Below are 26,127 nucleotides of genomic sequence, written 5' to 3'. Positions count from 1 at the left end.
GAATTATGGTGCTGGAGGAGACTCTTGAGAGTCCCATGGACTGCAAGAAGATCAAACCTATCCATTCTTAAGGAAATCAGCCCTGAGTGCTCACTGGAAGGACAGATCCTGAAGCTGAGGCTCCAATACTTTGGCCACCTCATGAGAAGAGAAGACTCCCTAGAAAAGACCCTGATGTTGGGAAAGATTGAGGGCACAAGGAGAAGGGGACGACAGAGGATGAGATGGTTGGACAGTGTTCTTGAAGCTACGAACATGAGTTTGACCAAACTGTGGGAGGCAGTGGAAGACAGGAGTGCCTGGTGTGCTCTGGTCCATGAGGTCACGAAGAGACGGACACGACTAAACAACTAGATAGCAGCAACAACTGTTTTACTGTGGGGAAACCAATAAAATACATTTTAAAAAATCCTCTCTGGAAAGCAAAACCTCCCCTAGATGAAAAAAGGGAATGATAATCAGAAACAGAACCCAGATCTCTCTCCCGTGACAAGCACCCTGACAATATACAGCCTCAAGAGCCAACAGTAAAGATAGGAAGCAGAAGAAAAACACACCATGGGTTATTTGTGTCCTAGCCACCAATATGAACTCTTCTGTACTGTACTGTTGTTGTTGTTGTTGTTTAGTCGTTTAGTCGTGTCCGACTCTTCGTGACCCCATGGACCATAGCACGCCAGGCACTCCTGTCTTGCACTGCCTCCCGCAGTTTGGTCAAACTCATGTACTGTACTGTACACAGAACCAAAGCTTAGCAACGTGGAACAACAAAGATGCAGCACACAAAAGGTAGCCATTGTCTCTCATGAGACAAAGTTGGGGGGAAACATGCAAACACGCCTGAGGCATTGTAGGTCTGTAGCCTGGACCAACAGCCAGGTGACTGACGGAGGCATGCCTCAAGATGGCTTCCATTTTACCACATCTCCCTGACGGGCGTTTGATTGATTGCAAGTCCGTTTGCCCCTCCTTAGGTAGGTGGCCTTGCAGGTGGGCCCTGGGCCTTCATCGTGAACAGGTCTATTGCAGGCAATATCATCCTCCTGCCGCCAAATCAGCCAATGGCGGCATGAATTTGGGGGCGTTGGTCTGGGCACAGGAACAACTGACCAATAACAGCGCTTGGCTCTGCACCCAGGGCAAGGATAAATCCCCGGCCTGTGGGGCCTTTCGCCCTCTCTCTTGCCATGCCAGTGCTTCCACCCACCCTCCCTCAGATTAGGGTTTTGTTTTTGTTTTTGTGTGTGGATGGTACGACCTTGCTATGGACAATGTTGGTCACCTCTTTTAGGGGCCAGGCAGGATTTTCCCCATCTGGCAAATTGGCACTGCCATTTGGGTTTTCACCTACCTCAAAGCAATCATCACAACTTTGTAAGGTGGATAGGCATTGGGTAAGCCTAGTCTTGGTTGGAAGGGAGGTTGTAGCCCCTGCCCCTCCATGGTTAATAATAATAATAATAATAATAATAATAATAATAATAATTTATTATTTATACCCCGCCCATCTGGCTGGGTTTCTCCAGCCACTATGGGCGGCTTCCAACAAAAAAATGAAATAAAATAATCACTTAAACATTAAAAGCCTCCCTAAACAGGGCTGACCAGGTGAGACCAGGTGGCGCTGTGGTTAAACCACTGAGCCTAGGGCTTGCTGATCAGAAGGTTGGCGGTTCGAATCCCTGTGACGGGGTGAGCTCCCGTTGCTTGGTCCCAGCTCCTGCCAACCTAGCAGTTCGAAAGCACGTCAAAATGCAAGTAGATAAATAGGAACCGCTACAGCGGGAAGGTAAACGGCGTTTCCATGTGCTGCTCTGGTTTGCCAGAAGCAGCTTTGTCATGCTGGCCACGTGACCTGGAAGCTATACGCCGGCTCCCTCGGCCAATAATGTGAGATGAGCGCGCAACCCCAGAGTCGGTCACGACTGGACCTAAAGGTCAGGGGTCCCTTTACCTTTACCTTTAAACAGGGCTGCCTTCAGATGTCTTCTAAAAATCTGGTAGCTGTTTTTCTCTTTGACATCTGATGGGAGGGCGTTCCACAGGGTGGGCGCCACCACCAAGAAGGCCCTCTGCCTGGTTCCCTGCAACTTGGCTTCTCACAACGAGGGAACCGCCAGAAGGCCCTCAGTACTGGACCTCAGTACGATGGGGGTGGAGACACTCCTTCAGGTATACTGGACTGAGGCCATTTAGGGCTTTAAAGGTCAGCCTAAGGGTATCCTGTTGAAAGGATCCAGGAGAAGTAGCTCCTGTCCGATGTCCATGTCTGATGTCCAGATGGGGGCTACGGGAGGCAATGGGTTTTCCCACAAGTGCCAATGGAAAGTTCCTTTCCAGGACTAGTAAGTCACATGGGGACCACGACAGGAAGAGAAAGTATTCAATCCTCTCACCATGCACCGTGGTCCTGATCCTGATCGTCTTCTCTTGCACTGCAAAAATCTAGACTTATCAAATGCAATCATGCCTTTAACTTAACATCTAATAGTTTTGCACTCACTGTATATTTTCTGTCAAAAAAGTACGTTCAAAGGTTGCAGAACACAGAACTTCTCCAGGTATTTGGTGTAGGAGTGCAATCTGGGGGTTTGACAAGCTTGGAAATAAAGAGGGTGCGGACTTTGTTTGCCAACTCTTGAAAGCATATTTATTTACCTAGGCCACAGGGAGTTATTGATACCTGGCCTTGAGAACTGTTCTGCTTACTGACTTCATGGCTGCATTTTAATTTGCCCTTCTTGTAATTTGTTTTTATTGGTTCTGCATTGTGTTTATTGATGGTCTTTTAAGGCGGCAAGCTGCCTTGGAATCGGTACAGAAGGCAGTTTATAAATGTTTAAAAATCAATAACGTAACTGAAAGGATCACGCTCCTTTTGCAGCGCAGCCATTGGCTCTCCCTTTCTCCTCACTTGCCCGTATTTCTCCTGCATCCCTGTCAAGTGAAATAAACTGATGAATGATTGAAGACACACAAGAGTGAGGTCAAGGAGCAAACTAACTTTGTGAAAACGTTCCATTTTCTTATCCAGGAAGTTCAAAGTGCTTGCTTGGGTGGATGCTGCTGCTGTGTCAATCATTCCGGGGGGCTGTACCATTGAGGGTACGCATAGGCAGGTGCCACATGGTGGGAGCCAGTGAACTCATGATGGGGGCACACAGTCCCAGTATACTCAACCTGCATCACCGAGCAGTCCAAAGTCAGGCCAGGCACAGACAGAGCTAATACACAGCCATCACTTCCGCAGCTTGTCCAGCCCTGGGGTTTCTAAACTGGAGCTGCTGCAGCCACATCCCCACCAAGATGTCTCCTTGAGAGAAGGGCCTTACTCCCTGAATGGGTCCTTGCCTGTAATTGGGTACATCTCCAGATGGGCCTGGTTTCCATCTGGTGCCTAACACATGACCTGTCCCCTCGGGCTGGGCACCCATTCAGCCTCAAAGTCAGAGGCAGAACTCACCTTGGGTGTGAACAGCCCCTCCTAGGTCTTGTTGCAGGACCCTTGTCCCGCTGTGTAGCCTGATCCAGGCTTGATGTAAGGCATGGCCCTCCTGGTCCTCTTCTGGTGAGGAATCCCTTGGCTGAGGTAGGCAGTGGACTTTGTACACACATCCACACGGTGGCATAGCATGGGTTGCCAATGCCCAGGGCCGTGCAAAGTGAGGTGTGTGGGAGGGAGGGAGGGAGGAAAACAGTAGGAGTATGCCTAACGGCATCTGAGTCACCCAGGAGATCACAGCCACAGAGATAAAAATAAGATTTTCATTGTTTGGATAGGTTACTTCCTGATTCACATGGAGAAGCCGTATTAAGGCAGCACTGGGTGTTGAAATTCTGCACCCCTAACAATTTTGCATCCAGGGCAACCGCCCTTTTGCCCCTCCTCAAGCTACACCACTGCCTCCACATCCTATACAGCTGCCACTACCTATCGGGTTCCTTGCCTTGCAAGTCCATCTCCGCTCTGACAAGTGGGGGTGTCAAGACAGAACATTCCAATCAAGTAAAAAAAGACTAATTTTAATAACTTAAATGTGCTTTTATAGTGTATGCACCCATGTAAGTAATTATGCAGGTTCTTACTGTGCCATAGGCCTATAATGCCTGCATCAACGCTCTATAGAGTGTTAAACGTTTGTGGGTGCCGAACCCCTCAGATCCCTGGATCCAGTAAGTGTTTGAAGCTAACCAAGCCAAGCTAGCTTCCTGAACCCCAGGATCAAGCAAGTGTTAATATATAAGCCAGGCTAGCTTCCTGTTGAAGCGATTGCTTGGGTGATGGACCATTCGGAGAACAAAAGGAAAGAGGGCTCTGTGCTCACTTAGTTAGTGGGCAGGGTAAAAGCTTAGTTTAGAGCAGAGTTTACAGTTATGAGAGCTAGAAACTGGAGGAAAAAAGCAGCAAGCTGGAAAGGCAGAGAGCAAGCCATGGCTGATCTCTGCTTGAATCCAAGGCTGTGGCTATGGAAGAAACAAGACCATTTTTTTGGGGGGGGGGGTTTGATGCTGCAAATCCCATCTATCATAGGCACAGGTTGTGTGTGTGTAAATAAACCATATATCATAAAGACATCACAGTCTCTGCTCTGCCTCATTTCCAAAAGGAAACATGAACCCTGGGTAAGTACCTGGAACCCAGGACTCTCGCACCATTCGAACACTGAGGCAGCATGCAACAGTATTTTATAAGCTGCTGTTAGATTTCTACTGAACTGCCCTCAAATAATCCGCTAAGTGTAATATGAACCAATGGCAAATGGCCTGAACATGGAGTTAATGTGCATCCCAGAACAGAACATGCTGCTGGGAAGCAACAGGCAATGCTAGCTTAATCCCAAAGTGTGGTATTCCAACACTGCAAAATGAAGTTGGCCAAGGATGTCCAGCCAGGTAGGTCCCTGCAAAGTGTGATCTCAGCCTGGAAGATCATGGGTTTTACAGGACACTCTGACCATCTGCTGACAGCCTATGGTCATGAGAACAAAGTGTGTGAAAGAAGGAGGCTTCAAGCAGCAGACCTCCTGATAGCTGAATCATAGAATTGTAGAGCTGGAAGGGACCATGAGGGTCATCTAGCCCAACCGCCTGTGATGCAAGAATCCTTTGAACCCACGACCCTCAGATTACAGTCTCAAACTCTACCGACTGAGCTATCCACAGGAAAAGAGTATAAGAGAAGCAGGGTCTGGTATGGTTTCAAATTGGATGGGGGACCACATATTGAGTTTCCTGCATTGCAGGGGGTTGGACGAGATGACCCCCGGGGTCCCTTCCAACTCTATAATTCTTTGAGTATTTAAGAGCCCAAACAGAAGACAGGATGTTTTCTCAGGGGAGCTCTGCATCCAACCAGGAGCAGCATAATGCATCTGATGTCACAGCACCACCCCTTCCTCCTCCTCCTCCTCCTCCTCCTCCTCCTCCTCCTCCTCCTCCTCCTCCTCCTCCTCCTCCCCCCTTCCGGGAGACCGAACAGTTCTGGAACAAGGCGTCCTTTTGAGCCAATGCCTACTTGCAAGCAGGGCCAGCTCAAACACATCTTGCTGCCGAAGATGGACAAGACGGTGCCGCTCCAATTCCTTGCACAAAAACCAACGGGACTAACAGCTGAATTTTAAGAAGAGGCGACAAAGCATCACCTTCTACTGAATCTAGGAGCAACAGGCTAGGTAAGGAGATGCAAGGCATGCGCAGTGCTAACTTCCCAAATCTCGCTGCTGCTCCATGCTTCCCAGCACCTGCTGCCTGAGTCAACGGCCTTCCTCTGCCTAATGGGAGGGCTGGCGCTTCTTGTAAGCAAGGCAGGGAATGGACAGGGCTTCACCCTCATCCAAAAGTGCCAGGGACTGGCAGGGCTCTGTGGAGTCAGTGGAAGAGGTAGCAATTTATGGGGTTTTGTGCCTCCCATGAGCCAGGAACTGGATCTGGAGGATGGGGAGGGGTCTGAGCAGTCGGAGATAGTGGAGGGAGAAAAGGGTGCACTAGAAGGAAGAGATAGTGCCTGGAGGACGGGGCAGCGGAATCCCCATCATCCCCACCCCCATTGTCCCCCAGGACCAGGAGAGACTTGAACATGCAGGCACAGCAACAACTGTGTTGAAGGAGTAGCAGCTTGTGTGCGTGTCAGGGACTAGACTGAGGAGGAATGGTGGGGAACCCCCCCCCCCGAAGGGGGACAATATTGATTTAGAACAGTGGTTTGCAGAGGGGCATAGTCCAGAGGGGAAAAGCTGGGAAATACTGGTTGAGGAGCAGCTAGAAGAGAAAACACCTGGAGAGAGACAGCTGGCAGATTCAGTGTCCTTGGAAAGCATTCCTGACCCCCCCTTCACCTAAGACTAGAGGGGCTTTGAGAGTGATAGAACAGAGAGCCCAGTGACAACAAGCTCAGATTACCCGACGTAGGAGTGACATAGATTAATGGGGAAAGACGGGGTGAACCTTTACTGGGAGCAACGCCATTTCTAGAGGGATATGCATTCCTTTGTCTCTCTCGCTGTGATTGTTAAAGAAACTAACTGGTAAGAACACTCCTTTTGTTTGATCTGCTTATTTACTGCCACCAGGAGAGGGATCCGATTCCCAGAAGCCTGACAATGCACTTATGCTGTTGGAAGAAGGTACGTAGGTTTTGGGTGGAGGCGTGGCCACCCGTTGCTCCAACAGTCCAGCTCGGTGCATAAGCCCAGGAAGGACTTAGCAAAGAGTGGGTCTTCTTTTAACACCACAACATGCCTGGCAGTATAGATTTATCATTCCCGTTAGAATCCCAGCAAACCCAACTTAAGTCTCCCATGTGAAAACAAAACTTTCATCTAAGGGGACATCCACCCTTATGTTTGCTCTGCCAAATTTCCCCCGGGAAAACCTGGGGTTCAGCGCTGAACTGGAACAAACAGCAATCGGTTTTTCCGCAGATGGCAATTTGTTCCAATTTAGCAATAATCCATGGGTTTTCCAGGGTGGGGCAAAGACAAAACTACTTGGACCCACTCCTAGGAAGCATGTGATGAGAGGAAAACCACTTGGATGGGCCCTCTGTCACCAGGTTCCTAAAATGTAAGCATTCTCCTTAGTTTAAGAGATTGCACCTACCTTCCTGCAACAGCAAGCAAGTTTATAAGCTCTGCCTATTGTCTCAAGGCTCCAAATTTTCAAGAGCTCAAAAGTGAGTTTCACATACCCTTTGCAAAATTCCTGCTAACCTTTAAAAGCAGCCCTAATTTTAGATACATTTCTCGTGCCAATTGCATTATTTTTTAAGGTGCTAACAACAGCTGGGGCAGTGAATCATACAGTGGTCTAAGGTGGATTTGTGAAATAATATTTGTTTTCCATTTATTTTTGTTTAATAATTTTTAATTAATTTTCATTTATAACAATCCAATAAAAGCCACATTAATACAATACCAAATTATAATACTATTTAAAAAGCCATGTTTTCCATTTATTTTTAAGGCTTAATTTGTGGCCTCTTATTGCTCAGGAGATGCGGCAGAGGGGAAACGCCAAGCCCCAAGAAAATGGTGTATAGCAAACATCATTTAACCTAGCTATTGCTGCTATTTGAGCACATATGGCAAAGCTTTCTGAAATATCCCACAGGTTTGCCCATAGACGTATGCACATAGTTCCTGGGTCCAGGGAAGTACTTGGAGAAGGAACTTTCCGTAGAGGTGAGTGAGAGGAGGAAGGCAGTGTGGACCTAAATAAAGTTATTCCTGATTGAATTTACTTGAAGTGCTAGGAGTCTGAAAAGCAACCTGCTCGGGAACAACACAGGAAGTTCACAAGGAACACACAACAGTGTTCTCCATCTCCAGCTGTTAAAACCCAAGTCTGTTCTGATCATGAATACTGTTACAAAAGTTGGGTGCTTCCCCCTCTGTCCCAGGCGCTCACCCAGGGTCTGTGTTCCTTTGGAGGATTGAGACACGGCAGAGACTGCCGTAGCTTTAAGACATATGGTTTATTCGCCTATTTACACCTTCAGTCTGCCTGGAGGGAGTCCAGCATCTTATCTTACAGCATGGTCATTTCAAGAGGGGGCCTGACTGGTATCATAATGCCAAGAGTCTGCCTCTTGTAAGAGTCGTAAGGCAGAAGGCAAGAGGAGGTAGCAGACAATCAGGCGAGGCTCCTTTAGTGCTATGCAGTTATTGAATTGGACAAAGGCCTGCTGGGAAGAAGAAACATAACTATGTCTGATTCCCCATCACTGGGGGAATACCAGTTGCTACCCAGGTTTGCCTGCATCCCTAGATGAAACAGAGGTACCTTGCCTTCATACAGATTTTTCTTAAGGGCCAACACAGAGAACCTTTACTTTTTAATACTGCCTTCCTCTTATTTCAGAATGAAAGAACTTACATTCATGCATGAGTACAAGAGGGGTGGTCTGCTTACTATTAGTTACACAAAAATACAAAAAACTTATAACATCCTCTATGACTACCTCTACCCCCCAATCCTGACCTATTTTTGCACAAATCTTACTTGTGCAAGGCCATCTTGATTTGTTGCACATGTTGGGTATTTTGATATGCTGGTGCAACACTACAACTCATGGGTGAGTGACCCCTGCAGTGACGTAGTGTAGTGGGCCTGCGTGCAAAATTCTGAGGGGGTACAACCAGGCGCCCCAATGCAGGCCCCAGCTTCCAAAGGGAGCCCCGCCCTGGCAAAGGTGGTAGCTCAGGCCACAGTGAATGGGCATAGATGGAAGTAGGCAGGCAAGAGTTGATCCCAGTGTGGCTTGGCCCATAACTCCTCTTTGCAGGCATCGGGGAGATTTGCCTGCCAAGGGCCACGTCGGCCAGCCGAGCTCCCCCCTGTTCGGGCAGGCAGGCAGGCAGGCAGTGCACCATAGCCCCCTTTGCTTTGGTGGAGATCCTCCAGCAGCATCTTACTCACTATGGGTATCGGCAACCCACACTATGCCACTGGACCCCTGTACCTAATTAGACCCATTTTGCTCAACATATGCAACAAACAAGCTTGGTGCCGAGCACTAGGAAAAATCCTATCCTTCTCAACATGAACATGAGCCCTCCTTGCAGTGGCAACATGCTCAGATGAGAAGCCTAAGTACTAATTTAAGAAAACACAAAAATACTGAGTGACAAAGCTTGCTGGATGTTAAGAAACTGGTTGTGTCACTGCAATGGCTGAAGCAACAGCATTGCACTGCATTTTGCAGGTACCGGTAGATTATTCCTCCGGTATACAGCAAGAATAAAATAACTTCTCCCTGTTGGGTTTGCAGTCAAGTTCAGATCCCATCCATGGAAATGAGATGGCTCCTCTCTCAAGCATACACGCATATGCAGGAGACATCGGACTGCAAAGGGCATTTGGTAGCCTGGTAGAGATTAATCAAAACCAATCAATCACTGGTCTCTGGATTGAGAGGAAAGCACCAATCAAGAGACAAGAGGCCAACTACGTGGCTCTTGAGGGAGGGGCCAGGGAATAGGAAAAAGTGACCAAAATCCAATTGTTCCAAGAGGCAGTGGGGAGGTTGAGTGCGCAAGTGCTGTGACAAACCCTGGAGATGGGAGTCATGGAGGTCTGGGAAGCCGGGCAACAGATCCAAGGTGTTCATAACAAGTCAGCCAAATTTTGAACACAAAAACCTCACTGAAGCAGGCTGAAAGGCTCATATTGATTTCAGCGAGGTTTGCCTCGTGCCCTGTATATTTGCGGTGCCCGGGAAATTACATCATGACACACTGTAACAGAGACAGACACTGACTGTTTCACCCATGAATTGGAATACACGCACCTGATCTTGATATGGGACCGCACGGGTGAAGCACTGTGGTACAGTTTAACCGCTGCAGAAGGACTGCAAAAGCACACATGCACCAATGAAGCAGCCTGCCAGATTTAGGCCACATTTACCCTGCACTATGATACCATGATGTTTTGGAAGATTGTCTCTCTCTCTCTTAATTACAATTCTGTAATTGATGTGCAAGACTAATGCAGCAGGAAGAGAGACTTATAAACCCTTTACCCGTTGGGACGTAAAAGTAACTTTGGGATTCAGGAGAAGAATGGTGCAAGAGAGATGGGCTAGTCTTCCACTTCAAACTGTAGCTATATATATAAAAAAGGCATAAAAGAACCACGGCACAACATCTGAAATGTACTGCCATCACAAAGGGTCCCTGCTGCCCATTAAACTGCCTGCCAACTCTATGGCTTCCTTTTCCCCACATTGACTTGGGGAAAAATAAAATAATGACTGGTTTTGCATTTTCCTTTAAAACAAACTCTATTCTTTACTGACATTTTTCTTTTCTTTAGTACAGGTATATATCGGTCAGATGTCATTAACCAGCATGTTCAACATCTCCAGTAGTAAGTGAACACCCAGGCGGCATAATTCCATTCTCTTAATGTTTTCATATTGCATTATTTCATCAATGGTTTGTCTTTGCTTTTTGACTTCCTTCTTGCCCCACTTCTTTGCAAATGCACACAGTTTCACCGAAGTGCTCAGCTTGCCTTGTCCTCTTAGCAAATGCTCTTTTTTTTCATTTATGGAGTACTATTCCTAAAATTCTTAACAGGTTAAATCTTTCAGAAACATAAAGAACATGTGCATCTTCTCAATGCCCCTTTACTGCCTAATATTAACCTTCTAGAAGCACATGAAAAAGGCATTCCTGGGGTTTGTACGGCATTACCTACAGGGATACTATGAATAAGATGATTATATTCCACTCCCAAACCCTCTTCCTCAGTCACTTCTAGAAATAAGCAGAACTTCCTGATTGGTGTGTGTAGTTTCTAAAAAGGGATTCTTCTTTTTTTCTCAGTTTACCACTGATAAACTCTCTCTACACCCGAATAATGTTCACAGTGTTGACCCCGCAACAAGCAATTTCCTACGTAATCGGGGAAAACATGTGTTGCAATATAGGGATGAGTGAATGTGTCAATTTTGGTTTCTCTCAGCTTCTCATTTTTCCACCCTTAACTTCAGCTCCCCACATTTCCAAATCAGTTTGTAGATTTCTTTTTCTATCAAAGCCCTCATGAAAATTCACCAGCATGTAAGTGCAAATTTCTGCAAGCAATTTTGCCTGATATACACAATGTTGCAAAGCAATTGTCCCCCAAAACAAATCATCTCCATGTCTTATCTTTCACTGGTACATGTATATTTATGCACACTTTACCCAATTTATATGCATGTTTGTACACCTTACTTTGCTGGAGAATTGCCCTGCAAAATTCAGAGAAGTGCGAATTTTGAAGAATGGCTGTTTTGGCTCTCATATTGTTTCATGAGCAAATTTGCCTTTAGATGTGAACTGCCTCGAAGTTCTCCCTCATCCCTATCAGTATCCACACAGTGCTATAAAAATGAGTGAAACAGAGGAGTTTGCAGCAAATGCACCCAGTGCTATTTTGCCCACCAAGTGTCTTCCTTCAAATGCTCAAAGGTTTAGAAAAATGCAAGAGCCCCATGCAGCAGAAAAATAAGTAGTGGGGGTTTGAGAGGAGTCCCGCAAATCTAATAACTGTGGGTTTTGGCAAATAGTGGGGTAGGACTTTAGTCCCTTGTCCTTTTGCACTGAGTTTCACCCTGCAGGAAGGCATCATCACCAATGAATTCTTGATGATATTCTGATGCCTACCTGAGCTTTGGCATAGTGACAACTCATTATCCTACCTGTGCAGAAGGGGGCCCAGAACAGCAGTGAGGTTTGCATGGAAAATGAAGGATGCCTGCCCCCCTGAAAATCTGACTTATGACCAGCTTCCATTGTAAGTTTTTTTTGTCATCCCTATGTAAAGAAAAACGCTTAAGCCCCGACACATACGCACCCAACCCCTCCAAACCATTTTCTCTCATCACTCACCGGCTTCAGCTTGAGTTTCAGACTCATTTCTCTCTCTGTGTTGGAAGTAAGTGCTGCCTGTGTGAGCCGGGGAGCGAGACTCAGGGAGGGGAAAGGGGAGTGGTGCAGTGCTCCCTAGCCTAGACACCGGATTGCTTACATCACTCCCCCTGAATGGTGGGAAAGAGCTGTGATCACACTCAGAAATACACCACACAGGGACACAGGCACACACTCTTCCTGACTTGCATGCATGTGGTAAGCAGGGGTTAGTTAGTAGTACTTTTGGAAACTCTTCAAATACCACAACCCTTTCTCCTGTTTTCCATCACAGATAATTAACAACAACAACAACAACAACAACAACAACAACAACAACAACACTTGTACCCCCGCCCAATTGGCCGGGCCTCTCCAGCCACTCTAGGCAGCTCCCAACAGATTATTAAAAACATGATAAAGCATCAATATTAAAAACTTCCCTGAACAGGGCTGCCTTCAGATGTCTTCTAAAAGTCAGATACAGTAGTTGTTTATTTCCTTGACATCTGATGGGAGGGCATTCCACACAGCGGACGCCACTACTGAGAAGGCCCTCTGCCTGGTTCCCTGTAACCTCACTTCTCACAGTGAGGGAACCGCCAGAAGGCCCTTGGAGTTGGACCTCAGTGTCTGGGCTGAACGATGGGTGTGTAGACACTCCTTCAGGTATACTGGGCCGAGGCTGTTTAGGGCTTTAAAGGTCAGCACCAACACTTTGAATTGTGCTCGGAAACGTACCGGGAGCCAATGAAGGTCTTTCAGGACCGGTGTTATATGGTCTCAGTGGCCACTCCCAGACATACATTTACCCTAGATCCCAACTTTCCTCTTAAGAGGAATGCACCTGGTGAAACATGGCCAGGATGGAATGAAATACAAAACACACAGAACAAATGCCACACACATTTTGCAGGGAAGACCCACAGTTTGATCTACCAGCTGCCAACACCTCCTTGCAGGATCATCACAACGTTAAATGTGTTTTGCTCACGTGCTTTGGGAGGGCATGGCGAAAAGCCTCTTCAAACGGGGAACAAGTCAGGGCCACGTTCGAGGAAAGCGCTGCAAATACTACTCCTGTCTACACTCTTCAGCTCCATTTCAATATGAACCCACCTTCGTACTTTCTGTCAGTTACAATTGCAGACATTCTCAAACCTATCTCCGCATCCAAGAAGTCTAGTGCTTTGCCAGATTTATGAATCCACCAGCATGAGCAGAATTTGGCCTTTGGCATGCCAGCAGGAAAGTGTAGCAGAAGCATAATTGTATATCATGGTGTCTGATGAACCCAACATGGGTTGAGCACCAACATCCTATGATTGTGTGAACAGGCTCCTTCCTCCCACGCCCTTTAAAAAATAAAGACTGAGACACTGGTGAAATGGTGGGGACCCTACAGGGTTTCTATTATTTCCTGTTTCTTTCATAGAATCACATAATTGTACTGTTGGAAGGTACCCCTGAGGATCATCTAATCCAAACCACTGCAATGCAGGAATCTCAACTAATTCATCCATGGCAGGTGACCATCCAACCTCTTAAAAAAACTCCAATGGATAGTCCACCATTTCCCAAGGGAGTCCATTCCATAGTCAAACAGCTCTTTATGCTCCTTGCTAATCAGCAGACTGGTGAGCTACACACCATGATATCACAGCACCCCTCACAGCTTTGAGAAATGCTGTCTAGCAAAACTGCCTGTACAGTGGTACCTCGGGTTACAAACACCTTGGGTTACAAACACTTCGGGTTACAGACTCTGCTAACCCAGAAGTAGTACCTCGGGTTCAGAACTTTGCTCCAGGATGAGAACAGAAATCGTGCGCCAACGGCACAGCGGCAGTGGGAGTCCCTATTAGCTAAAGTGGTACCTCAGGTTAAGAATGGTTTCAGGTTAAGAACGGACCTCCAGAACAAATTAAGTTTGTAACCAGAGGTACCACTGTAAGCTTATTAGCCCACAAATGCTGGGGATGGGATCGATCTCTAAAACTCTCAATAAGAACTGAATATTAGTTTATGTGACCCACACACTATCAAGTTCCCGTGCCTTTACCTAAGGATCTTGGGGCATCTTCCTAGAACCTTTCTCGCCTGCAGAATTAATGGCTGATGTTTACTGGCAAGATGATGACTGCGGCAGATCCACGACGGCGGAGCGTTCATAGACTCTGCCCTTTCTGTCCAGCCTTCAGCAATGTCCTGTCAGCTCTAATCCTGTCACCTCCAGCCAGCTAATGACCCAGTATTGACAAGTTGGTGTCGCTACTGATCAGGCATCAATCCTGTTGCCTAGCAGCAGCTTCTGTGCTGCAACTGTTCCTGTCCTCCCTGCTCCCTGGCACCAACCCATACAAAGTCTAAGTCAATGCACTGAGAAAGCACCATGCCCTAGAGGTTGCTTTAAAGGGTTTAGGGGGAGCTATGTGCCCAGCAAAGCTTAAGACCAACCTTATGAGGTCAAATGGGTGAGAAGTCCACTAGGCTGCCACTGTTATTAAAAGGGTAAGATATGCCCTCCTGGACCAAACCAAAACTCAGTTGAGTCCTTTTCCCTACAGTAGCTGGCCGGGTGCCTCCAGGAAGAGCCAATGCAGGTTAGTATGAAGTTGGCCCTGCCCATGTTTTTGTACGTAGCATCTAGTACTCAGGGATACACTGCCCCTGAACATGGGAGTTTCTCTTGAGCAACTACGGCAGTAGAAAGATCCATGACTTTGTTTAATCCAGGGGTGGGGGTGGGGAAACCTTTGACCCTCCAGATGGTGTTGGAGTAAAACTGCCATCATCCCCGACCATGCATGGTGGAGCTGATGGGAGTTGTAATCCAACAATGCCTGGAGGGTCAAAGGTTTCCTCACCCACCCCTGGATTAAACAAAGTCATGGATCTTTCTACTGCTGTCTAATCCATTAATAATAATAATAATAATAATAATAATAATGATAATAATAATAATAAAATGCACCCAACACCATCTAAGCTTGTGGCCCTCATGTGCTCTCACATTTCCTTCCTATGTTCCTGTACATCCAAGTAGGTGATAATCCAGATATTTAAAGACTAAGGATAGATCTTCTCCATTCTTCCTTGTTCCATTTTATTTTGTATCATTTTGGCCTACTTCTGGCATCAATTCACCTTTGGCTCCCGCACTCTAAACCTGGTGGTTGGAACGTTGACGGATCCACATACCTGAGTGACCTTTTCGGTGACGTTCTGCGTGCGCTCTGTCACCTTGTGGGGTGCGATGATTTCAATCTCCGTGGTAGAGCCTGAACGATGTTTCTCTAGGTTGAACTCCACAAAGTTGAGGGTGAACTGGGGGATCTGACTGATTGTCCTGTATTTCATAAGGTCGGAGTCTGACGTGGAATTCTGGTTGGGCTTGACATGGGACGCCTCTGATGGGGGAAAAAGGGAGGAAGGGAATTAAAATTTCATCGCCAGCTTGTCAATAAAATTCACAACTGATGGCATCAGTGCCCAGAACTCCACATATGCAGGAAGTCAGAACAACTCACTTTCTACTGCCAAGGAGATACAGTAGGAGAACAGCATCATGAGATCATTCTTGCCCCCCAACATATGGGACACTGTGGTTTTGCTTTGGTGGTATTTACCAGAAATATAATGTTTTGAAATAAGGGACCTATATTCTATTCTGTGAGGTGGGGATACTTTGAATTAGGGAAACAGCACTGTGAAACGAGCGACAATATATCAAAATTCAACTCTGGTCTAGGGCGGTGGGATGTCTAATCAAACATCCAGAGGGTCGCATTGGCCCCATTCCTGTTGTAAAGCCCTACCTATCTAGGTAAAGTTAAAGGGACCCCTGACCATTAGGTCTAGTTGTGACAGACTCTGGGGTGGCGGCACTCATCTTGCTTTATTGGCCGAGGAAGCCGGCGTACAGCTTCCGGGTCATGTGGCCAGCATGACTAAGCCACTTCTGGTGAACCAGAGCAGCACATGGAAAACCGTTTACCTTTCTGCCGGAGCAGTACCTATTTATCTACTTGCACTTTGACGTGCTTTCGAACTGCTAGGTTGGCAGGAGCTGGGACCGAGCAATGGGAGCTCACCCCGTCGTGGGGATTCGAATGCCAACCTTCTGATCGGCAAGCCCTAGGCTTCGTGGTTTAGACCACAGTGCCACCCGCATCTATTTATACTAGTTTAGTATAAATAGATGGTAGTGAGCATCTTGCTCAAATCCCTAACAGATACAAGAAGAGTTGAAAATATTTTACACAACTGATAAGGGTCATAAAATACATAATTTTGTGGAATCAACCCAGGAGCAGATCTTCTGTCCCTTTCCGCTCCCTCCCAGTTTAATGCGGTCTGCTGTACTGTTAATGTCAAGGGGTTGGTCACTTCCCCTTCTAAATTAAATAATTCTGGCTTCACCACAAGCTGCAGAATATTATGGTACCAGCTATAATCACAGAGGTTATTTGGTCCATCACTTTTGGCAGTGGCGGGGTAGCTGCTCATTGAATATTTTTTATGAATATTAAAAAGAGACCTGTGAGGTGCCAGATTAAAAATAAGGGCCTATCCAAGATGCAGATCTGGTCTGGATAATTTGCAGTGTCTTGAAATCATGAGTTGGGCTATGGCATCTGTTTAACATTTCCTGGCTGTTGTTTAGGCTCTCCAACCAAGTACAGTGGTACCTCGGGTTACAGACACTTCAGGATACAGACGCTTCAGGTTACAGACTCCGCTAACCTAGAAATAGTACCTCGGGTTAAGAACTTTGCTTCAGGATGAGAACAGAAATCGTGCGGCGGCAGCGGGAGGCCCCATTAGCTAAAGTGGTATCTCAGGTTAAGAACAGTTTCAGGTTAAGAATGGACCTCCAGTACAAATTAAGTTCTTAACCCAAGGTACCACTGTATATGTTTGGGGGCATGGAGCAATCGGAGGAGAGCCAGGAGCTTTGCCACGGTGCTGTTTCCCATTTGCTCCTGCCCTCCCACAGGAATGAATGTGCCTTTGCCCTCTCCATTTCTTGTCTTATTCTGTATGTAGGGCACAGGGAGAAGGGGGTGGGAAACTGAACTCCAGTTTGCTTCAGAACTCCCAACATTCAATTGAGAGATCTACCGATACAACGAACTGGATCCTTGATACGCAAGAACGTCTTTTAGTGGGTTTGTTTCCCTATAAAAAAGGGCTTTCTAAAAGCCAAGGAAGAAATGTTTAGACATTGTCATGTGTGCAGATAACAATGCTGTCGTAAGTTTACTAAATTGGGGAGTCCCATGCCTAACCGCCTTCTGCAAGGATTATCAGGCCCAAAAAGTGAACACAATCAACAGCAGCCCAATGGCACATAGTAGTGAGAATGAGTACTGGGCATGCAGGCTTTCCCCCTACCTGAGTTTGCCCTCCTTTCCCTGAATTTTCTCTGGAACTCAGACCTTGCAGCCTCCAAACTCTCCAAGGAGGAGACCTGGCGGAGGCTATGGAAGCTGCCCCCAAGATGGAACCGGCCCAAACCCCTGGCAGGGCGCGGCCCTCGAAGCCCTAGAGAAGGTAGCTCTTGCGCTGGGGCGGAGTGTCGCACTTCAGTGTCAGATGCCGTCTCCAGGCTCGATCTCCTCTCCTTCCCCAGCAGTGCTTCGGTCTCAGATTGGACACAGTTCTCCATGGGCACAGTCTTCAACTCCCTCAGCTTTAAGGAGTCCCCTCCAGGCTTTAAGACAGCCAGGAAGAAAGCGTTTCATTAAGAGGAGCTCTTGAATGTTTAAAAGCAACAGAGAAGAGGGAAGGAACAAAGGAAGGAGAAAGTAATGGGAGGTCCTGGGCAATGGGCTGATCTCCACATTGGAGTATCTTCTCAGTGCAAGTCATTCCAAGACTACTGCCTGGTTGCAAATAGCTTGGGTTATATTTGGATGGGTGACTGACTGCCTAGGAGCTTCATGCATGGCCATGCCTTTGGTTCCATGATGGAAGAAAGGCAGGATAGAAATGCAAGGCAATATATACATAAATTTGCATCGTTCCATGTGATACTGGTGCTTCACATTTACACATACTCAAAGCATTTCACATGCATTATCTCAGTAATCTCCTCCCAACAGCTCTCTAGGTAGGTCAGTCCCCATATTACAGATAGGGACAATAAGACAGTGAGACCAGTGCTTTACCTAAAGCCTACCTAATGATTTAGTGTCAGAGGTGATTTGAACCAGGATCGACTTAGTTTTTTAGCTCAAGGCTCATCCACACTTTCGCTTGACCCACATTTTGAGTAATTCATCCTAGTCCAATGTCTTTTTTTGTTGTTCCACAACTGTGGCCTGGGAAAATCTGATATTACCTGATGAACTGAAGCTTGATTAAATAAAATCTATCTTTGGGTTTTCTGTACATCTGATGAGATCTGATCTCTGTACATCTGATACCTCTAGTTCTTATTCACTTTTCATGAATGGTGAATTTATATAACCAGGTCCCCCCCACCCCACTGAGAAAATGTCAGTAGAAGCCAATATTTCCTGCAATTCTCTTACAGTTACCTGTTCTTTAAGACATATTCCCATAGGTGAAATCATGATATGACCACAGGTAATGCAATGATTGAAACTAGAACGGCATTTTCTATGGCTAAGTTTCAATTTTATCCTGGCAACATGCAAGTATTTCAAGAAGATGGCTTTTTTATGTTCATGGTGTCTGCCTGTATGTGGCCACATTTCTCCGTAAACACTAGTCATATGCAGTCTCTCCAAGAGTTTTTTTTTTAAAGGGGGGGGGCTGGAATAAGGGTGAAAAAAGGTGTCTACCTCCTACTAAAATGCTGTTCATTTATGAGATCACTACTACCAGGGCATCTTTGCACTGCTTATAGTGCCTTCATTACCGTAAAGAAAGCAACTCTCTAGCAGTTGTTGCTAATGTACAGGTGGTGTGATTAATATTGGCTTGTTGCAAGGAATGCTACAGAGGGCATCAATTCATTATCATTATAGGGAGGGGGGGAGAAAATGTGTGCTTGCTCCTAATGAATGTGTTTGCAGCTAGCACAGATTCTTTAGGAAGTAAAAGCCAATAGCCTCCCCTACTAATTCTGAGTCAGTTAAGCAGATGAGTCAGGTGGGAGAAAGACCTGGCTCACGGAGGGTTCAGTTCTGGGGCTTATGCAAAAGCCCGTGCCTTGACATGAGCCAAGGGATTTGCTTTAAATAAATTGAGACATCTGGGTCCCCCCCCCCAGACTGCAATATCTTTGCATGACAAAAGCCAAGAGAATCTCCACCCCTACCCCAAGATCTTTGGGGTGTGTGTGTCTGTGGTGGACAGACAGAATGCACAGAGATCTCCAGACAATGGAAGCACCACCTGTTCCCAAACAGTTATGCATCACAAGACATGTTGCAACTTTTGCTATCAGGTTGTCCTGGCAGCAGAATGGAACCTTTCCAAAGAGAGCCCATTTATCTGGAGCTGCAGTCGCTTGCAGCAGGAACATGGCGACATATGGGGGCAGTCATGGTGGTAGCAATCTGCTCACAACTTGGGTAGAGTCCACAATCAGGTTTCTGGGCTTGAAGAGATGCACCGTGGACAATTTTAATGCAGAAAATGATAATCTGCTTCCACTCATACACACTCCCCCTTGGAATATCACTGGAGGAACTTGTGGGAGATTAGCAGTCAAACCTAACAAATGCATCTTCTTACTAGTTAGCATGAGAAGGGGATTTGTCCACAGAGCTGTACTGCCGATAGGCAGATACCGAGACCATAGAAATACAATTGGTAGAGAGCGCTCTGTGTGATGTCATTTCCCCTCTGCTCCTGGAGAGGAAGGAGCATGTAGTATTTACCTGCTTCTTCCTCCCTCCCTCCTTTTCATTTGGCCAGTGTTGGATGCAGACATACGTCTGCTTGCTCCAGCTTTTGGCACATGCCTGAAGCTGGCAATACAGTAAATATAAATATTTTGCCTGCATCGTTTTTACTGCTACTGTTGCTGTGAACCAATCCGTCTTATTTTTAAACTTTACAAGTTGTTGCCTGATTCTTTGCAAAGCAGGGTAGGAAAGAGAAGCCAGCTTACTTCATAGCTGGAGTTGCCCAAAACAGCCCAATTCCCATGCATTTAATTTTTGCTGCCAAAGATGAGATTGTTAAACTGTATTCAACCCACACACATGGGCACCTGGAGGGATAAACTACAACTAATATATCCTCTTCCTACCGTCACTGGGCTCTCCCTGTCTCTTTTCCTGGTCCTGAAAAGATGTGTAAACTCAGATCATTCCTCCACATTAGAATTGCTGTTCTCCAGAGAAGTACTGCCACTGTTCATGCCATACACAAATTCCATATGTTTGTTTTTGTGTTCAGTGGGGCTGTCAGGGCAGGGCTTGGGGCCAGAGATCTAGCGTCACACTCTGCAAAAGGATCAGAAAGGTTCCCCCAAACAGAGCAGGGCACGCGGAACATTACCACCTAAAGAGGGGTTCCTGATGCAAGACCATTAAAATCTAAAACAGGCATCCCCAAACTGCGGCCCTCCTGATGTTTTGGCCTACAACTCCCATGATTCCTAGCTAAGAGGGCCAGTGATCGGGGAAGATGGGAATTGTAGTCTAAAACATCTGGAGGGCCGAAGTTTGGGGGTGTCTGATCTAAAATTACCGCACTGCTGGCTGAAGTTAAATGATTACCTGCGACCATCTCTTTAACCAAACAATATATCTATCCAAATTATGTCATCACATAAGCAAGCCAATGAGGTGGAGTGGTTATCACAGTGTCAGACCAGGGCAACCTGGATTCAGATCCCCACTCAGCCATAATGCTTACAGGGAGACGTTGGGCCTAATCGACCTCACAGGGTTGTTGTAAATATAAAATAGGGGCGGCGGCGGCAAAGAACCATGTATGCCATTCTCATCCCATTGGAGGATGGGCTGGATAAAATGAAATGAAATAAGTCTGTCTGCAAAAACGGACACCTTGCTGAGTTTATGAAAATACTGATACCAAGTACCTTTATTGATATTTTCAATATGAATGCCTTTATAAAAACAAACACACCCAGCAACAACAGCCTAACCTCCCTATTTCTCCAATACTGTGCAGTTCTCTACTATCCCAGGTAAGGTGAAAAGCCTGCTAGGCTCCCTACTTCCCATGGAATTCTCCTTTCCTAATTCCGTGGAGTGGTTGAATTAAGTATACTGGATGGGAAGTTTCTGGTTTTGTTAGTTTCAAGCCTAAGGAACCTTTTAAAAAGACAAGAAAAGATTCTTAAATATGCACTAAAAATAATGTTAAAACAGGTAGTTGGGGGAATTGACACCAGCCAATACGTTCCTGCGGCAGTCACACCAAACCTACACAAATCTATCACAGCAGTGCTGGTAACAATACTGGGGACTAGTTTTGGTGGTGACTTAGCATGACCTGAATCCATAAGAAAACCTGCAAAATTTGTTTGACCCCCGTACTGTGGCAAGCCAAAAGGAAAGAAGAAGGTACGTAGAAGGGAGGAGGAGGAGGAGGAGGAGGAGGAGGAGGAGGAGGAGGAGGAGAAGAAGAAGAAGAAGAAGAAGAAGAAGAAGAAGAAGAAGAAGAAGAAGAAGAAGAAGAAGAAGAAGAAGAAGAAGAAGAAGACATGTACTATTAGCACTGGGCAGGGGTAGAGAATATGTGGCCCTCTAGGTGCTGTTGGACTCCAACTCCCATAAGCCTTAGCCAGCATGGCCAATGGTCAGGAATAATGGGAGCTGCAGTCCAGCAGCATTTGCAAGGCCACAGGCTCCCCACCCCTGACATGGGATCTTCGCAGCTCAGTATAATGTCATGCAATCTGCCAGCCTCTCCCTTGGTGTGTTGTTCGTAATACCATGTGCTTTTGTTTTCAACATGCCTTGAACATTTAATGGCAGGGAGTAGCCTTCTACCCATGTCCAGAACACTTGAGATGCAGAGATAAGGACTTCTACATACCTATGGGAAATCTACATCCTAGATACCTTGAGAACATAGTATTCCAAATTGCCGAAGCTAATGTCTCAAGCAATGCCAGAGCTGCCCGTTACTCTCTAGAAAATGTAGCGATCCTGTGCGTTGCTTTATACTGGTTAAAAAACAAAACCTAAAACCCTTGGCAGTGCAGCTGAAACCTCCTGTCTGGTGTTACCTGGAACGTTTTCAGCCGGGAGGATCAGAAGAACAGCATTCTCTCAACAAGCAACTGATGACGAGTTAAAAAGAGGCTTGCTTCTTTCTCTAGCAACTATTCTAGGCACAATTGTTTTCACTTCTAATGCACCATTAATTTTTAATTAATTAATATTTTTACTCAGAGTGCAGAGAAGAGTAACAAGACGCCACATGAGCCTCGTTGCTGCCATGCAGACATTTGCCCATAGGTTCGCCAGCATTTGGATTCTAGTTCTTTTTGTGCGTGCTTAAATGTTATTATAATAAGTTACCTGGGTAAAAGGGATGTAATTTTATCACCACAACTCCTTTCTAATCAACCAGCACAATTTGTCCCCCACTTCACTCCATTTACACGGTTCTCTTTGTCTTTTAAGATTCTGTGACTGCTGTGCTTTGGGGTATATCCTCAGGAAATCTATGATTCAGATTGCCCTTGTTTTTTCTTTTTCCTAAACAGAGATAACAGCAGCCAGCTGGGAGCCCAAATTAGATCAAGATCACAGTGCTAGGAGAGGTTCTTCCCCCCCCCTTTCTAAATCCTCTCCCCTCACAGACCATTTTCTCAATTAAAATCACATACACACACACACACACACACACACACACGCCAAAGCTGTTATTTTACCCCAGCTGTGTGTGTGTGTGTGTTTTAACTGTGAAAATGGCACAGAGAGAATGAGAAAGCCTCTTCCCACAGTTCCATGTTCCAAATTCCCATCCACTATTAGATATATATTTTAAAAATGCAGGAGAACCCGATCACAGATCTAGAGTGGCCAGATACAAATTTGATTCCTGCATTGCAGGGGGTTGGACTAGATGACCCCCGGGGTCCCTTCCAGCTCTACATTTCTATGATTCTATGAAAAGGGGACTGGGCTCCTGGTTCTTTAATAGTTGTGCAGACTAGGGAATTTTGGCAGGTGCAGCTTGACAATTCCTTCCTCTGCACAGAAATTAAAGGTTCAAGAGTCCATTGTGCCCCATGCCTCCTTGCATCTCCCCCCCCCCCCGGCCGCCCCGATTTCCCATCTAGCACGGCTCTGGCGACATTCTTGGCAGTAGCCTTGTGCGTCATGCCCTGCCCTCTAATGGCCTGATTTAGAATGGCTTGAAAGCAGATCAACCTCAATGCCTGCGCTTGCTTAGGCTCAAACCAGACATCTTTAGTATTATTAATTCTAAACACATCTGGTTGTTGGAAAGCATTAAATACTAGGTACCAGTGGGCAAGGGAAAGGGCTGGTTTTCAGATTGTCGCTCTTGAGAAGGGGAGGTCTAACTCTTCCCTACAGCCTCCAAGGGTCCCTATTTTCCAGGGACAGCCCCAGATTTACAGAAGCTTTCCTGCTTTCTAACTTGATCCCAGAATGTCCCGCTTTTCCTTAGGATATCCCTGTTTTCATTGGAGAAATGTTGGGGGGGGTATGGAGTTATGTGACCCCTGAGGCGATAGGTAACTATATAACCTTTAGAAGACATCTGAAGGCAGCCTTGTATGGGGATTTTTAATGTTTAAATTTTTTAAAAAAATGTTTTTATATCTGTTGGAAACCACCCCACCCAGCTGGGGCATCCCAGTCAGATGGGCAGGGTATTATTATTATTATTATTATTATTATTATTATTATTATTAGGAGATTCCTATTTTCATCAGAGAAATGTTGGAGGGTATGTCTTCCCTCCTCAGCTGCAGCCACAATGAAAACTGCGCTGCCACAAGGCAAGGAGCCTTAGGGGAGAAGCTCCTACAGATTCCCTTTGCGCAGTAACAGCAAGAGCATGCCCAAAAGACTGGGAGCTTCAGGGATCACAACATGCCTCAGCTTCCACAGGCCAGAGACTGAGGGCTCATCCATGCGTCCCCCCTGGTTCCGCTGCTTTCCCCCGGGGAAAACCGCTCCTCAGAGCTCAGTCAGAGCAAACGGCAATTCGAGTTCTCTGCGGACTGCCTTTTGTATTGATTTATCGCCAAAGAGCAGGTTTTCCCTGGGAAAGGAGCAGAGCAGGGGGGGGGGGAACTGCTCAGATCCGTAATTTCTACGCATGAGACAAGCAGTAGTGTGGACGAGTCCTGAGAGTGCTGCTACACTAGATATTTAGTGAGGAATTGCCACCAGCCAATCTTTGTCATCCCCGTGCTTCTTCCAGCTTTTCTCAGACGCCTAAAACGCCAGCTTTCCCCCTAGAAGAATGAAAAAACAGTGCAATCTCCACAGGAAATACACTGGGGAAATCTGGGACTATGATGTTCAAAATTTCCGTACTTTAGTGCTACTCTCCTGTCCTTTTGACATGGGCAGGGACCTTATCAGGAAAGGGAATCTGCTCTTCCCACATTCACTATAATCTTCGCAGTGGGTGCCATTCGATAGCTCCATTTTTATTTTTTCAAAACATTTTTTAAAATTAGCCCTCAATTACTAATTTTTATTTGCAGGTTTAAATTCCAGAGGACGCTTGCTGAGTTTCAAATGGGCCCGCCCGCAGCGCCTATGCCATGCCCAGTGGTGTGGATGGAACATGTGTCAACACTGAGAAAGCACAATAGTCTCATAGGGAGGAAAGTCAACTGCAATTTTGCCTGAGGTTTGCCAGAGGAGAGCAATGAATGGCTAGCACTAGAAGCCACACGTCTGGATGCAGCCTGGTATGGTACAAGTGGTGTCATGCCCTTGTGAGATGTTCCGGACAGGATCAAATGGTTTCAAGCCCTATCCTGCCGGGATTTTGACTGCTCCTGTCGCATTGTCCTGGCCTAGCCGCAGGGAGATCTTGGCTCTTTTTCCTAATTTGCAGATGGAAGGTGTAGCAGGAGAGCCGAGGAACAGGGTTGGGGGGGTGGAGGCTAACCAAATAGGTGGGCTTATCATTATCATACAAAGTCTACGGTGAATGATTACCTTTCCATAGTCAATGGCTACTCCATCAAACTCAGTGGCAGTCAGAGATTTCCGCCGCAGTGTGAGACGTTGTAGGGGCGGGAGACTAAACTTCAAGCTCGTATTTTGACCTTGTTAAGAAAAGAAAAAGAAAAACACACACACACACACGAAACAAAAACACACAAAAAAACCCAAATATAACCTATCTGCAACATGCAACAGGCAAGGCAGTGGGGGCTGGGGGAGGACAGTCAGGTTCAAAGACTGAAAATCACAGACATGCGCAGCTGGCACAGTTGCATTGTGTTCTACCAGCTAGTTTTGCCGCATCTGGCAAAAAGCTTAGGAAAGTCTCGGAAGACGTCACGACGGTCCCAAGTCTCTGGGCAACAACACAAATTCTAGAGAGGAAGTGTTGCTGCCCACATAGAGACTTTTCCTTCCAAGCCTACATGTAGACTTCGTATTCCTTCGCTGGATTCTCAAGGCAACTGAATCCATAGACATGCCAAACTAAAGAGGCGTCCAGAATTGGCAGCTAAAAATACTTCCTGTGTAGCTCTGGAAGACAGAAGAGCACCTAATGACAGAATATGCAGGACAGAATCTCTAGCTATGGCTTAATTTTATCTGGCGCCTTGCTTGTACAAGGAGAATAGTGGCTTCATGTATGGAAGGGGATCTTTAGATCCAAGTTATGGTAACCATTTCTTGAGGAAATTCCCGTCCTTCCGCTACAGCTTTCAGACAATGTCTTTCTCTGGTGATCACTGCATTTTTCTGGGTGATGAGCATGCTGGCTTGCCAGGCAGCTGCTATCTAGACATCAACTGTGCCAGTTCCTTTAAAGGCAGCGGCTAGTCCAAACAAATTAACAGGATTGATAGGAGAAGGAGGAGGAGTTGGAGGAGGGAAATGGGTGGACAGCAACAGTCCTGCAAATCCAGCAACAATACCTTAATAACTTTAATATACGTATAACACAATTACCTCTTCTGGATACTGGGTGAATACAAGCAAACAAGCTATCCGGTGGGAATTTGCCTTTTACCATGTGGTTGCTTGGTTATGCATTTATGAAAATGTGGCATGATTTCCTAACTCTTGCCTTGAGAGACAACCGAGTGTGTCTCAGG

At 46.2% G+C, this 26,127-nt stretch overlaps 1 protein-coding gene across 1 annotated transcript in view; it reads right to left on the bottom strand.

Moving 5' to 3' along the window:
- The window catches only part of KCNH6 (potassium voltage-gated channel subfamily H member 6), a 111,319-nt gene that overhangs the window by 24,146 nt on the left and 61,046 nt on the right, over positions 1-26,127 (bottom strand). Inside the window, exons 4-6 of the mRNA XM_035135609.2 lie at positions 25,010-25,119; positions 17,295-17,613; positions 15,099-15,307 (exon numbers count right to left, since the gene is read on the bottom strand). Coding sequence (XP_034991500.2) covers positions 15,099-15,307; positions 17,295-17,613; positions 25,010-25,119 — 638 coding nt within the window. The remainder of the gene's footprint in view (positions 1-15,098; positions 15,308-17,294; positions 17,614-25,009; positions 25,120-26,127) is intronic.

The sequence above is a fragment of the Zootoca vivipara genome, chromosome 13 (assembly GCF_963506605.1).
Source record: "Zootoca vivipara chromosome 13, rZooViv1.1, whole genome shotgun sequence".
Lineage (NCBI taxonomy): Eukaryota > Metazoa > Chordata > Lepidosauria > Squamata > Lacertidae > Zootoca > Zootoca vivipara.
Note: the sequence above shows the minus strand (reverse complement) of the source record. Positions and strands in the feature narration are given on the sequence as shown.